This window comes from Tamandua tetradactyla, chromosome 6 (genome assembly GCF_023851605.1).
Source record: "Tamandua tetradactyla isolate mTamTet1 chromosome 6, mTamTet1.pri, whole genome shotgun sequence".
In the NCBI taxonomy this organism is placed as follows: Eukaryota; Metazoa; Chordata; class Mammalia; order Pilosa; family Myrmecophagidae; genus Tamandua; species Tamandua tetradactyla.
Window position 1 is genome coordinate 62,153,829 of NC_135332.1, and position 14,407 is coordinate 62,168,235.

Consider the following 14,407-nt stretch of genomic DNA (forward strand, 5'->3'; position numbering starts at 1 on the left):
GGCCCTGGCTTCCTCTGCGGAGATTTCAATCTGGGCCCTCAGCTCCCGCCCCAGAAACAGGGAGGAATAGACGCTGGGAGATCCCGGCAGGTGCTCCAAGGGAGAGGTTGGAAACAGAAACTACTTTCGAAAAGATTAAGGTAAGTTCCTGGGGAGCTAATGCAGAGAGTTAGGAAGAAAAAGACTGGGGGCATCCTTTGGTGTGAAATAGGGGGCTGGCTTACGTCCAGGGGTGCAGGTTGGGAGTTCAGGAGAGGCGAGAGATGGTCACACACGCCATCCCTTCGCCGAGATAGATGCGTCCAGAAGCCCCTGCCCCACGGCCACCCCAGCCCACCCTCCGCAGGGACACAGAGGCAGTGCCTGTGCACGCAGCAACGCAGATGGGCCATACACCTGCAGGACAGCCCACTGCCCTCCAAACCAGAGCTGCAGCCTCTCCCCAGCCCGCCGGCGTCTGCGTCCCTGGATCCTGGGTCCCTCACATCTTCCCCACCAGGCGCATGGGAAGTGCCGTGTGGTTGGGAGGGGGGCGGGGGTGTCCGGTTGGGGGTGGGGCGGAGGATCTGATTCCTGTTTCCTGCCTCGACTCACTCAGCCCTGGGAGGTGACTGAGAGTGGAGGGGACTCCAGGGTGAGTGCTTGGGGCAGGAATACCTGGGGTCGGGGCAAGAGGCCTGGGCGGGGTGGGTGGGGAAGGAAGCAGATGCTGGTACCTGGGCAGTGGGCTGGATCCCCAAGGGGGCAGGGGCTGGGGAGCAGCTGGCCAGCTGGGGAGGCGGCTGCCTGGGCCCCCTCGCCGAGGGTCCTGACAGAGAGGCAGAGGCCACTGGGCACTGCGAGGCTCCCGGTATAGCTCCCCAGCCCCCATTCCATATCATTTTTTAAGATCTCCAGGTGGGGCCTGGAAGGGTCTGAATCTCCGGCTGACTCCTGAAGGGAGTTTGGGAGCAGCCCCCTCCCCAACCATGACCCTCCAGGCTTCCCCGGGGGAGGAGAAGCCCAGGCCCCCAGGGTCCTGGCCCACCGGCCCTCGCCTTCAGTCTGGTGTCCCAGCCACCGCCCCTCCCCGGGCATTGTGACAGGACCCAGGCAGGCCTCCACTGAGGCCTCTCTCTGCACCCAGCCTGGGTGAGATGAGAAGAACGGAGGGCAACAGAGACCTCCTGGTCTCCAGGGGTCAGAGGCTCCAGGAATCTTCATGGCAGGAAAAGGAGACTAAAAATAATCCGGAAAGGGAGAGTCCGGCCAGAGGAACTGGGAAATGGGGGGCGGAGTGCGGGCGGCAGCAGGGAAACAGTGATGCATCCCCTCGCCCAACAGGCGTGCATACACTCACACAAGCACAGAGGCGTGTGCACGCACACAGACATGCACACACACACCAGTACCCTGTATACTCCTGCCCCAACATTCCTTAACGGGCTGCAAGCCGCCACACATGGAACAGCTGCGCTCTCTGCACGGTGCACCCACCCAAGCAGCACGCATCAAGCACACTCTCAACTACCGCACACAGCTCCCCCCTCCATACCGTACTCCCTCCAGTACACACGCCGCCCCTTACACAGGGGCACACGTCCAGCGGACACACCGGGGCTAAATTGCAAGCCGATTCCCGCCACGGGTCTTGCCCAACTGTGGCAGCAGAAGCCAAGAGACTGAGAGAGAATTGGAGGCTGGCAGGGCTGAGGAATGCTGCCTGGGAGAATCCAGGGGCCTCCAGAAGTGAAATGAGAAAGCGTGGGAGGTAGAAAAAGTGGACCTGAGAAGAAAGGAGAGGAGGCTTCCCATCTCCCCGGCCAGATCCCAAAGCAGGGCTCATTCACCTGAAAACGTGTTCTTTGCACGTTGTCTGGGCGCTCAGAGGCTGCCGCCTCCCCCCCCCCCCCCACCAGGGGCACTGAAGCTCGCTCTCTCTCCTCCCCGCTCCTAGGGGATGACTCCGGCAGAGTGCCCCACTCCTTTGAAGAGCCCAGAGGAAGATGTCGGCTCAGTCCCTTCCTGCAGCAACTCCCCCCACCCAGAAGCCCCCTCGGATCACCCGCCCCCGCCCTCCTTCTCGCCCCCGGGCTGCCCAGTCCCAGGGCCTTCCCTACAATGGCTCCTCCCTACACGAACCTTCCCCCGCATCCAATGATGCACCAACCCCAATGTGCACCCCTATCTTCTGGGAGCCCCCAGCCGCATCCCTCAAGCCCCCCGCCCTTCTGCCCCCCTCAGTTTCTAAAACCAGCCTCGACTCCCCGACTTTCCCAGACTCGCCAGCCAGCACCCCCAGCCCGGCATCCCAACGTTCTGTCTCTCCAGAACTTGTTCCCCTGTCTCCAGTGCCCCCGCCCAAACCCTCGGGGTCTCCCCGTACCCCTCTGGCCCCACTCCCTGCCACCCGGAGCCCGGCCCCCGATGGCTCAGCTTCGGGCCAGGGCACTGTGCGGAGACTGGCTGGCAGGTTTGAGTGGGGGTCTGAAGGCAGGGCCCAGGTCACAGATGTTCTGGAGCCGGGCTCCCAAAGCGGACTGGGTGTGAATGGGGACAGAGACACTACCCAGAGCATCCTCATGGGGAGCGGGTCCCAAGAGAACAGCGCTTCAGGTAAGTGCATCATGGGGTAAAGGTGGCCTCAATCGGACTCATCTTTGTTTTCAATTGAGAGTGGGCACTTTCACTCCCCAGAACATCAGCTAGTTCCATCTCCCTATTACTATTGACAGCTCCTTCCAACATGAAAAAGTTAGAATGGCCATAGCCCAAATACCCCTAAAGAGTGGGCTAGACAGATAAAAGGTGACGGTGGAGTTATACAGAGAAGGTAGGGTTTAACAAATGAGTATGAGTGCTGAATCATTAAATTGATATTTCTTTTAGTCTCCAGTATCTTAGAGCAGCTAGAAGTAAGAACTTAAAATTGTGGGTTTTTTAGGTGGGCTTAGTTTAGGTGGGGGTTGTAGAGGTTGAGCTCTGAAACTCAACCTGAAATCTGGTCTACAACTCATTGTTGTGCTGTGCTTCGAAAGCTATTGCTTTTTTGTATATATGTTATTTTCCACACACACACAAAAGTCGATTGTGGTGATAAAAAAATATTTATTCCTTCTAGCCTCCAGCGTTCTGGAGCAGCTAGAAGGAAAAATCTGAGAGGATGGTATGGTAGCCCATGACAAACTCTGGGATCTGTCCTGTAACTACTTGTTGAAGAGTGCTTTGAAAACTAGTCCTTTTTTCTTTTTTTGCTTTGTATATGTGTTATAACATACAATTTAAAAAGTTGAAAAAGAAAAAAGCGTGGGCACATTCAGGGGCTACCTTTTTTTAAAAAATTTATTTATTAATTAAAAAAATAAAGAAACAAAATAAAACAATATACATAATCAGTAATTCACAATATCATCACTTAGTTGCATATTCATCATTTCTTAGAACATTTGCATTAATTCAGAAAAAGAAATAAAAAGACAATAGAAAAAGAAATAAAACAAACACAGGAAAGAAAAAAAAAGATTGTACCTACCATACCCCTTAGGGGGCTACCTTTTTAAAAGTGGATTTTGTGTTTGCAAATCTGGTTTTCATATCTCTGAGGGTTTGAAGAGAGTCAGGGTTAGGGAAATAGAGGCCTGGGGCTTGAGTCCTAAGCTCTTGTGGCCAGGCAGGTTTAAAGGAAGGGACAAGGCCTGGGCAAGGTGGGACCACACTCCAGGGATTTCTCCTTAAAACACCTCTGTCTCCCACAGATGGTGCCCTGGTCTGCCCTCCCTGCTGCCCCTGTGTCTGCCACGTAGCCCGGCCTGGCCTGGAGCTCCGATGGGTACCTGTGGGGGGCTGTGAGGATGGCCCCAGAACCCCCTGCCGGGCCTCCCCACTACGGGCCTCCCGCTCCCGCCCCAACCCTCCAAGCATCAGTCACCCCCCAGTCATTCTCACATCCTACCGCTCCACCGATGAGCGCAAACTCCTGCCACCTCTCAAGCCCCCCAAACCGACTCGGGTCAGGCCGGATGCCACCATTTCTGGGGACTTCCCTGAGCCAGACCTCAATCTGCCCTCTGAAGATGGAATCCAAACAGGTACAGGGCCTGGGGGAGTGGACTTCTGGGTGGTGAAGGGTAGGGGGGTGGAGGGAGGGGGGAGCATTCTAAGATGCTCTCTTCCAACCATGGGGCTCTCAGTCCCTCTGCTCAACCTCTACAACCCCCAGCAGGCCCCGTGTTCCTCTTTCAGCTGCCTCTGGGGCTGACGGGATGTACAGTTTTCATAGTAATAGTCCCTGCTGTGGCTGGGGTCAGGACTTCTGGACTGGGAATTCTCAAGGGAGTTCTTCTTCCTCTGATTCTCTCTACAGGGGACAGTCCTGATGGAGCTCTGCAGGGCGCTCCTCCAGCAACCATGGAGGACAGGTACTAAACACCCCCTCCCATCCCCTCCCTCCATTCCTGAGGGCAGGCTAAACCTGCAAGTCCAGCTAAATCCCACCTCTACAAAGATGGAATGAAGAAGAGACAGGGATCTGGAGACCAGCAGTTCTACTTTCTGATCCCAGCTGGATCTCTTGTTAGTTGTCTGACCCTGAGGGTCTCAGCATCCTCATCTGTGAAATGGGGCTAAGCCTTCCCAACTGCTTCATAGAGTTGCTAGGGTACAATATTGGTAGAGAGCTGGTTCCTTGCTAAGCTCTGTCTTTTGAGTTCCCTCCCCTCTCCTTGCGTCTCTTTTGCAATTCTTGCCAACAGACCGGGTTGGCAAACAACAACATCTCTTCTATGTTACCTCTGCTGGCTTATCATCTTAGATTCACATCACGATCAGAGTTAATCCTGGTTTATTTATTTATCCAAAAAACATTTACTGGTGTTGTGGGAGATCATTCCTCCAGGTTGGAGGCTCAGGTTGCTGGGTGTGTGGTGGTGTCAATGACCAGAACAGGGAACAGAGAGAGTTGCAGATGGTGAGGGGGAGGTGTAAGAGTTGGATCTAATCATGTTGAGTTTCACCGAGACACAAACAGGACATTCCTGACAATGGATGCTCTAGGAGAGGACAGGAGATGGAGTGGTTGAGATAATCGCTCAGGGCCTGCCCAATAGCAGGTTCATCAAAAAAATCTGGGACACCTTGCCAGTCCCAGTCTATAAACACTCCCTTGCACTACGCAGCGAACAGCACCCCCTGGAGGCGTGCAATAGCAGCGGCCTCGGTGGCCTCATGCTTTTCTCCACAGGGAGGAGGAAGGGCTGCAGGGGCTGAAGGAGCAGAACTGGGAGCTGCCCCTGCAGGACGGTGAGGGTCTCCTGACCTCAGGGTCCCCTGCCACGACCATCAAGCAGGGGGTGGGGGTAGGGCTAGGGGTCAGGGGTCATGGACTTCCCTGATGCGCCACCTCTGCTCCCCAGAACCCCTGTACCAGACCTATCGTGCAGCCGTGTTGTCAGAGGAGCTGTGGGGGGTGGCCGAGGACGGGGGTCCCTCCCCAGCAAATCCTGGAGAAGCTCCCACCTTCGCGCGCCTCCCGGGGCCCCGCAACACACTGTGGCAGGAACTCCCGGCTGTGCGAGCCAGCGGCCTCCTGGAGACGCTCAGCCCCCAGGAGAGGCGCATGCAGGAGGTGGGCACGCCTGGGGGCGCTGGCCGCGTGGAGGGGCTTGAGGGTGCTGAGCCCGGCCGCGAGCTGGCCTCTCCGCCCGGCTGCCCTGCTCTTCTGCCGCAGAGCCTGTTCGAGGTGGTGACGTCCGAGGCCTCCTACCTGCGCTCGCTGCGCCTGCTGACCGACACGTTCGTGCTGAGCCGGGCGCTCCGAGACACGCTCACCCCCCGGGACCACCACACCCTCTTCTCCAATGTGCAGCGAGTCCAGGGAGTCAGCGAGCGGTGAGTGGGACCCCGGACCCCGGCGCCCTCCCTGGCTTTCTCCCCCTGGTCAGACTCTTCCCCGCGCGCGCAGTTAGCTCCCAGTTCTTGCATCCACAGCCCGGGAGACCTGGCTTTCTGCCCTCTCCATTGCCTGCTTTCTGGACTTCTGCAGGTTTCTAGGAACGTTACTGTCCCGGGTGCGCTCCTCCCCTCACATCAGCGACCTGTGTGACGTGGTGCATGCCCACGCCGTGGGGCCTTTCTCGGTGTACGTGGATTATGTGCGGAACCAGCAGTACCAGGAGGAGACCTACAGCCGCCTCATGTGAGAACCCCGGGCAGGAGGCTGGGGAGCTTGTGTGTGTGTGTGTGTGGGGGTTCGGGGGCTAGGGCAGAGCAGGCTGGGGGTCGCGTCCCGGGGGCCGGGTAGGGCTCGGAGGTAGCGGCCAGCCTCCTGGGCCTGCTTCTGCAGGGACACGAACGTGCGCTTCTCCGCGGAGCTGCGGCGGCTGCAGAGTCTCCCCAAGTGTGAGCGGCTCCCGCTGCCGTCCTTCCTGCTGCTGCCCTTTCAGCGCATCACCCGCCTCCGCATGCTGCTGCAGGTACCTGCTGGGCTTGGGCCTTCTCTGCTCCCCCTGCCGGGTGGGCCAACTCCCTCCAGGGGCTTCTTGCGGGGCCATCACTATTTCCCACCCCACCATGGACACAGAAGCCCCCAGATCATAACTCCTAATCTGGGCCTCTCAATCCAGGATCCTCCAGCCCCCTGCCTGGACCTTCCCAGTGTCCCAAGGGGCTGGACTGATAAATGATAAGAGCTTCCAGCTAGAGACACATGTTCCAAATTTAGCTCTGCTACTAAGTGGCTGAGTGGTCCTGGGCAAGTCCCTTCCCCTCCCTGGGTCTCACTGGTGAGTGTTCTCCAGGGCCTCCTCCAACTGCATTCTTGTATTGCATCCAAGTGGGGATGAGCTCATCTCCAAGGAGGGAAAAATTAGTTCTTGGTAGGGGATGTGAAAAAATTTTTAGGTATTCCAATGGTTGTGGCCTTCCAACCACAACGTGTTCATCTATGTAGTACCTGAACAGATGAACAGTTATACCTGTGCTATTAAAATTTCATGGTAGGGACATATATTGTATCATCTTATGTATATGAAGCAATTAAAATATGCAGATTTATAGAGTTGGAAATTAGAATACAGGTAACTTAGGGGCAGGGGTGGGGGGTGGGGAGGTCATGCTTGAGGGGTACAGAGTTTTTGTTTGGGATGATGGAGTAGTTCTCGTTATGGACAATGGTGATGGCAGCACAACATTTGACTGTAATTAACACCACTGAATTTTATACCTAGAAGTGGTTAAAATGGGAAATTTTAGGCTATCTATATATTACCAGAATAAAAGTTAATTAAGAAAACGTGTATATAACTGTACAATGCAGTGTGAACCCTAATGTAAACTATAAGCCATAGTTAAAAATATAATTATAATAATATTGGTTCATCAGCTGTAACAAAAGTACCAAAATTTTTTCCTGATAGGTGATGTTTAGGAAAAAAAAAAGTCCGAAAAGTATCATTAAGGATGCAATAATGAAAGAAAAAAAAAGTTGAGAGACACTCTTCAACTGTAAGCAAGAAAACTGCCTCCCCCCAAACCAGGTCACCCAGTGTGGGGATCTCAGCTAGATTAGCCTCTTCTTGATATCTTATTCAGCTTTATCTATTCCCAGGATCAAAAGCAGAATAATGATAATGATAATTATCCTAATAGCTAAACACCTTTTGGGTGCTGGTCTAGGTTGCAGGTATCCATTTAACCTTACCACAACTGTACTAAGTGGTAGGTGCCCATTTAACTTTACCAACAACTGTAGGGACTATTATTAGCCTCACTTTACAGAGGAGGAAACTGAAGCACGGAGAAGTTAAATAACTTGCCCCGTGTCATTCACATAGATATTGATGGAGACAAAATTTGAACCCAGGCACTCGGAAGCACTCTGCAATATTAATGGCACTAAGTGCCATGGTTAATAATTGGGAAAATAATCGCCGTCCTCTCTTCAGCATTTACTTTGTGCCAAGGGCTATGCTAAGCACTTTGCATGCATTACCTCACTGAAGCCTTACCACAGGGCTGTGAGGCAGGCATTATCCCCATTTTACAGGTGGGGAAATGGAGGCTCAGAGAGGTAGCATGGCTTGCTCAGAGTCATGCAATGATGCGTGGTGAGGTCGCTCAGCCTTTTTGAGGGATTTCTGCTCCAGGCCTGCAGATCCCAAACTGAGCATTTCTCTAAGTTGGGCAGAGTCCTCTGAGCTTCGGCCCCTCTGAAACCCTTCCTTCTTGTCCCTAGAATATCCTGCACCAGACAGAGGAGGGGTCCAGCCGCCAGGAGAATGCCCAGAAGGCCCTGGGTGCTGTCAGCAAGGTGGGCAGGGGGCGGTTGCTGAGGTCGGGAGAGACAGGAGGCGTGGTAGGGAGTAGGGCTCTGGCCACTGGGGTGGGTGACCCAGCTCCCCTCCCCCAGATCATCGAGCGTTGCAGCGCTGAGGTGGGGCGCATGAAGCAGACCGAGGAGCTGATCCGGCTCACCCAAAGGCTGCGCTTCCACAAAGTCAAGGTCAGCCCCTGCCCAGACTCCCCACCTGCACTTCCCCAGTGCCTGGAGAGGCTACAGGAAAACCTCCTTTCTGCTTCCTCGCAGGCTCTGCCCCTGGTCTCCTGGTCACGGCGCCTGGAGCTGCAAGGGGAGCTGACGGAGTTGGGGTGCCGGAGGGGGGGCGTGCTCTTCACCTCACGCCCCCGTTTCACACCCCTCTGCCTGCTGCTTTTTAGTGACCTGCTGCTCATCACTCAGCCCAAGAGGTGGGGCCCAGGGAACAAGAGCAAGAGCGAGCCCAGGCTGTGGCGGGGAGGAGGGGTCCACCCTGACCGCAGGTCTCCCTCTGAACCCTCTCTTTCCATGGGCAGTGGGCAGCGGCTACAGGTTCTGGACTATGCCCATCGCTCCCTGGTCCAGGCCCAGCAAGTTCCGGACCCATCTGGACCCCCTACGTTCCGCCTCTCCCTTCTCAGCAACCACCAGGGCCGCCCCACCCACCGACTACTCCAAGCCTCCTCCCTGTGAGTTGTCTCCCTCCGAAAACACCCTTGGAACCCTCATCTGACCTTTCAGACCCTTTCCTCCTCAAACTCTCTCTTCCATACCCCCTGCCTAACTCCCAGGAGAATCTCCTGGGCCCAAGTGTACCCCCTTCCTTTATCCGCACCAGATCAGACATGCAGCGCTGGCTGGGGGCGTTCCCTACCCCAGGCCCTCTTCCCCGCTCCTCGGACACCATCTATGAGGACTGTGGTGTATTCCCTAAGGGGGGGGGGAGGGAGGTGGGAGAAGCCATAAAGAGTCTTGATCCCACTGTCCCATCACCCATCCCCAATCAGACTGTTCTCAGGAGCTGTGTCCAGAGCCTTCTGCACCTGCCAAGACTGAGGGATGGAACCTGGAGTCCAGGGGTCCCCCCAAGCACCTGCACAAGAGCCCTGAAGGTGAGAGATTCTTTTATTTATTTAATCAATAAATATTGATTAGGCTAGATGCTAGATGCCAATCACTATTCTAGGCACCAAGGACCAAAGAAACAAAGATCCCTGCCCTGGCTGGAGCGTACATTCCAGCAGAGGAGGCAATTGATAAGGACTAAGCAATCTAAGTCAAGTAGATAGTAAGTTTGGCATAAGTGCTATGGAATAAATAAAGTGGAGCAGAATAAAGGAGGTCAGGAGTTCCAGGGCTGGGTAGGCTGAGGTGGACCCCTGACAGAGATGAGGAATTTAGCCATGGGACATGTGGGAAAAAAGCACCTGTCAGTGCAAAGGCCCTGAGGCTTGGTGTGTCTGAGGAATGGCAGGGAGCCTGCTGAGTCTGGAGGGAGTGAGGAAAAGGGAAGAGAAGCAGGAGATGTCATGGAGGTAATGGGAACCAGAGCACTTAGGACTCTGCAAGATCACTTACAGGGTCAGAGGGTTGTACATTGCATCATACAGAGATGATACAGTGGCTGCCAAAGGAGCAGCTATTGCATAGCTTGACAGGAGTGTCCCCAACCACCTCCAATGCCCTTTCTACTCATGCTCCACTTCTCCACGAACTCCCATAGTCACCTCAAGGCCCTCAAGGCTCTTAGCCCACCCAGGGCCTCCTCACTGACTGCTCCCCTGGCTCCACCTGGGTCCCTGTCTCTCTTTCCCCAGGTTGGCTGAAGGGGGTCCCTGGGGCCTTCCCTGCCCAGTTGGTGTGTGAAGTCACAGGGGAACACAAAAGGAGGAAGCACCTCCGCCAGCACCAAAGGCTTCTCGAGGCTGTTGGGCCCTCTACAAGCATCCCCAGTGCTCCCCCACCCTAATGCAGGTGGTGAGGGGGCACAGGTCGGGACAGCTGGCAGCATGGCCCATGGGCACAGAGTTGGCTAAAATCCCCAGCCAGAAAGGACAAAGTCCACTGGATTCATCATCACTGAAAATACTACCTCTAGCGGCAACCAAAAGGGACCCAGTCTCGGGACAGGGCCGCTGATGCAAACAAGACCATCTGAGCCCACAGCAATAAGGAAGGACAAGGATGGCTTGAATGTGTTGTCAATGGAGACAGAGGCTTAGTTCAGAGCAGCCAGAGGGTACTGAGCTGGCTGAGCCCCTGGCCAGTAAGTATCCTGCTTTGCTCAAAGCCAAGGAAGTGGCAGCTAGGTCAATGTATGTAATAAAGGGCTGCACTGGAGATGAAGTCCTAGGATAAAATAGCCAACAGGGATGAGCAAGGACCCACACAGCCAAAGAAGATAGTGATCTGGGCCCAACAGACCAGAGTGATCTTGCTTGTTTCCATGGCAACGACCGGTCCTGCCCTTTGAGTCCAGGAAGTGTTGGATTCTGTTCTCAGGGTACCTCCCCGTACCCTCTCAAGCCAGTTCCCTTCTACTAGGAGAATCCAGAGGGTGTGTTTCGGAGACTGTGTGTGCAACTGTATGTGCGTATGTGTGTTTGTATCAGGGAAGGTGATTTTGCTGAACACGGGGTGTGTGTGGTGGTTGGTCCCCTTCCCAGATGACCGAGTGCTCCGTTTCTTCCCTTGAACCCCATTTTCCTTATTATTTGACCTCCAAAGGAGGGTGTGCTGGCTATGGCTTGGCAGTCAGAGACCAGAGCTGAGGATGAAAGCCCTGGATTCTGGGTCTCTTGAGACCAGGGTTCCATGACAGTTGGAGGGTGGTGTTTTGGAGTAGCCTGTCAGCCTGGTAGAGGAGCCTAAGGGATTGGGGATGGCCAGTAGCTGGGGTCGGAGACTCTGTAAAGTCCCCAAGTCCTTCTCCTGGCCCTCACATCTGGTCTCCAAGACCCCCTGCAGATGCTCCCACCCGAAGTACAACCGGTCAACCAGCCTTAGCCTCAGCTTTCAAACCCAGTTGTGGGCGAAGAAACAGCAACTATGGTTCCTGGCCTGGCTGGGGAGCGTCCTGGGCTTTCTCGCCTTCATCTTGGTCCTCTCGCAGAGCCACTGGGCTGCCCAACCCCATCCAGAGCATCTGCTCCCAGATGAGAAACTGCCCCCGCGTGATGCCAGGAGGTGAGGGATGGAAACAGAGAGGAGCAGACAGTTGCTGGCGAATGGGGGCCCAGACCTGGGACTAGGCCACCCACACTTTCCCTCCATTCATGCATGGTAACGTGCCCAGGACAGAAACTGCCATGCTGACCACAGGAGCTGCAGAGACTCTGGGGGTCTTGGAAAGGGGAGGGCACTGGCATTTGGCATGTCCATGACTTTGGGAATTCACTTATCCCAGTGTCTGGCATATGGGAAATTCTTAATAAACGTTGGCGGAGCTGTACTGAGGCTCTTCAGGGGAGTGTATGCTTAAAGGAGCAGGGGTCTCCAAATGTGGTTTGCTAAGAGGGATGGGAATGGTTGGAAAGAGATGCTTCAAGAGTAGGATCCATTTTGCTGGGAACTGGAGCTCAGATCTGGCCCAAGGCTTGAAAGTGTTGGTCCACTCGTAGCTCCTGTGGGACCGAAGGCTGCAGGGTGGTGGTGGTGGTGGTGGGATTGCAGCTGCTGGGGTGGGTTTTGCTTCAGGCTGGGGAAGAAGACAGGGCAGGGCCAGGCATGGTTGGGGTTCCAGTGGAGATGAGGATGTAGTGAGAAGAACAAAAAGGGCAGTCAGGATTAAAGGTCCATTACTGGCCAGCCAAGTATCTCTGTGTTCAATTCAATTCTACCCTTATCCTTGAGTGCCTTTTATGTGCCAGGCACTGCTCTAGGATCTAGGAATACAGAGATGAGTGTGACAAAGGCCTCTTTCTTAAGGAGCCCTCCAACAGTTACCAAGTAAACAATAAGTGAGATAAAGTCCATTAGCAGGAGTACAGCAAGGGCTGTGCCAGAGAATGTCATGTATGTGTGTGTGGGGGTCACTCTAGGAAGAGTCCCGAGGAGGTGCCATTTAAGCTGAGACCCAGAAGATAAGAAGGAGCCAGCCCTGGGCAGATCTGGGGAAAGAGCATTCCAGGGGTGGCAACAAGGGGACTGCATCCCAGGAACAGAAAGTAAGGTAGGGGTGGCGGAGCTGGTGCGTGGGTTCCTTCAACTTTCCCAGCACCTAGAGCCCCTGTCTACCCAGTTCCCCACCTCCCGCTCTGTGGTGTAAGAGAGACACACTGAGACACTCAGAGACAAGACAGACATCCATAGGCAGTCACAAAGCTACACCTGTGCCTCCCCACCTGTCTGCACAGCTCCTCACCCTCTGCCTGAGAGCGGCTGCTGCAGAAGCTTCTGTGTCCCAATCCAGATGTTCTAACTGTGGGGTAATGAGGAGAGGGAGACCAAACACAAATTGTTTTGAAGGCATAAAGGCATATTAAATACAACCAGATATTCCGAAAGAGATAGAGAGGGAAAGACACTGCCATGTTGTGTTAGTTAGATTCAGTTGTCAACTTGGCCAGGTGAGCATACCTAGTCTTGCGGTAGGAGCATACCAGGTGAGCATACCGTTGCTGCGGACATGAGCCAATGGAACGTGAACCTCATCTGTTGCTAATTACATCTGCAGTTGGCTGGAGGCGTGTCTGCTGCAATGAGTGAGGTTTGACTTAATTGGCTAGTGCTTAAATGAGAGAATGCAATGTAGCACAGCCTAGGCAGCTCGGCATTCCTCATCTCAGCATTCACAGCTCAGCCCAGGCCTTTGGAGATGCAGAAAGAAGTCACCCTGGGGAAAGTTGTTGGAACCCAGGGGCCTGGAGAAAAGACCAGCAGAGACCATCCTGTGCCTTCCATGTAAGAAAGAACCTCAGTGGAAAGTTAGCTGCCTTTCCTCTGAAGAATTAATAAATAAATCCCCTTTTATTAAAAGCCAATCTGTCTCTGGTGTGTTGCATTCTGGCAGCTAGCAAACTAGAACACATGTCTTCTGATTTTCTGGGGACTGGTTTCTGTCATCCTAGAGCTCCTTTTCATTCTGGGTGTCTTCAGTATCTCTGTGCCTCTGGGAAGGAGGGCCAAGAGGCATGAAACACAGGATATGGGAAAGGGCCAATGTGGGGGAACAGGGACCACAGAGTGTGAGGAAAAAGTGGATGGGAGATGGGAATGGGGACAGGGTAAGGAGGACAGAGAAAGGGAAATGATGGGGTGGGGACATAAGTGGTATAGGTGGCAGTGGGTAACTCGGCTCATCCTGAATTCTCTCCCTCCCTCTTTCAGTCCACTCCTCCCCACCCCAGGCCCCCAGGCATCTGCCTCTTTGCCATAGCTGTGTACAACCTCCTGCTGGTACCTGTCATCTTCTCCATGCTGTGCTGCCCCATGCCCTTTCTGCCGCTCTGGGTTGCCTTCTGCAACTTCTTCATAGGTGTGGTAGGAGGGACCACGTGCCCTGTCTGAAGTTCCAGGCACAGTTGGGGATGGGGTAGGGGGGTGGTAGGGGTTGGTACATATGTCCCAGGTGGTACAGAGGTTCACAGACCCAGGGGGCAGTCCTGGAGGTACCATTACCAGGTGCCTTCACATTCCATCCATCACGCTGGGGAGGTGGAAGAAACTGGTTTAGGGAAGGCACAGGTGTGCCAGGGGAGGGGGCCAGGGGGGCAGGGTAGGGAAAGCCCTCTCTCCTCTGAGTCGGGTGCACTCTCTGTCCCCACAGCCCTGCTCCTCATACTTGTGGTCTCCATATTCGGAGAGTTGATGGTCATGCAGATAGGAGAGGGCACTGACCTCACTTTGCTCTGGCCCTTCTATGGGCTCTGGGTCAACATCATCCTGGCCATCATCGCTGGTGAGCTGGGGGGAGGGGGCGGTTTGCCCTCCTGACCACAAGCAAGGGTGGGTGAGAGGAGTCCCCACCCCCTTCTCCCCCGCACCCTGCTCTTCCCCTCTCCCTCTCCCCTCAAGGCTACCTCCAAGCCCATTCCAGGGCCCCCATTCCAGAGCCCTTCAGCCAGGACCAGCTCTCTTGGGCGAGGCAAAGGCTGCCTCTTCAGCCCTGAAAGCTCC

The 14,407-nt window shown here is 54.8% G+C and overlaps 1 protein-coding gene across 4 annotated transcripts; it reads left to right on the forward strand.

Moving 5' to 3' along the window:
• Nucleotides 1–17: 17 nt before the first annotated feature.
• ARHGEF15 (Rho guanine nucleotide exchange factor 15) lies at nt 18–13,265 on the forward strand. Of its 4 annotated transcripts, none has more exons than XM_077165927.1 (16): nt 18–140; nt 1,937–2,595; nt 3,735–4,067; nt 4,343–4,397; nt 5,219–5,277; nt 5,391–5,602; nt 5,705–5,865; nt 6,020–6,172; nt 6,320–6,449; nt 8,210–8,284; nt 8,384–8,476; nt 8,561–8,721; nt 8,827–8,979; nt 9,129–9,211; nt 9,298–9,402; nt 10,108–13,265. In XM_077165927.1, exons 2-16 carry the CDS (start codon nt 1,986–1,988, stop codon nt 10,257–10,259), a joined length of 2,535 nt encoding a protein of 844 aa, XP_077022042.1. In that variant the 5' UTR covers nt 18–140; nt 1,937–1,985; the 3' UTR covers nt 10,260–13,265. The 4 variants fall into 4 exon arrangements, with proteins under 4 accessions (XP_077022042.1, XP_077022041.1, XP_077022043.1 ...); XM_077165926.1 differs by lacking the exon at nt 18–140 and adding an exon at nt 535–634; XM_077165928.1 differs by lacking the exon at nt 18–140 and adding an exon at nt 535–634 and having other exon boundaries at nt 9,129–9,208.
• Nucleotides 13,266–14,407: the final 1,142 nt, after the last annotated feature.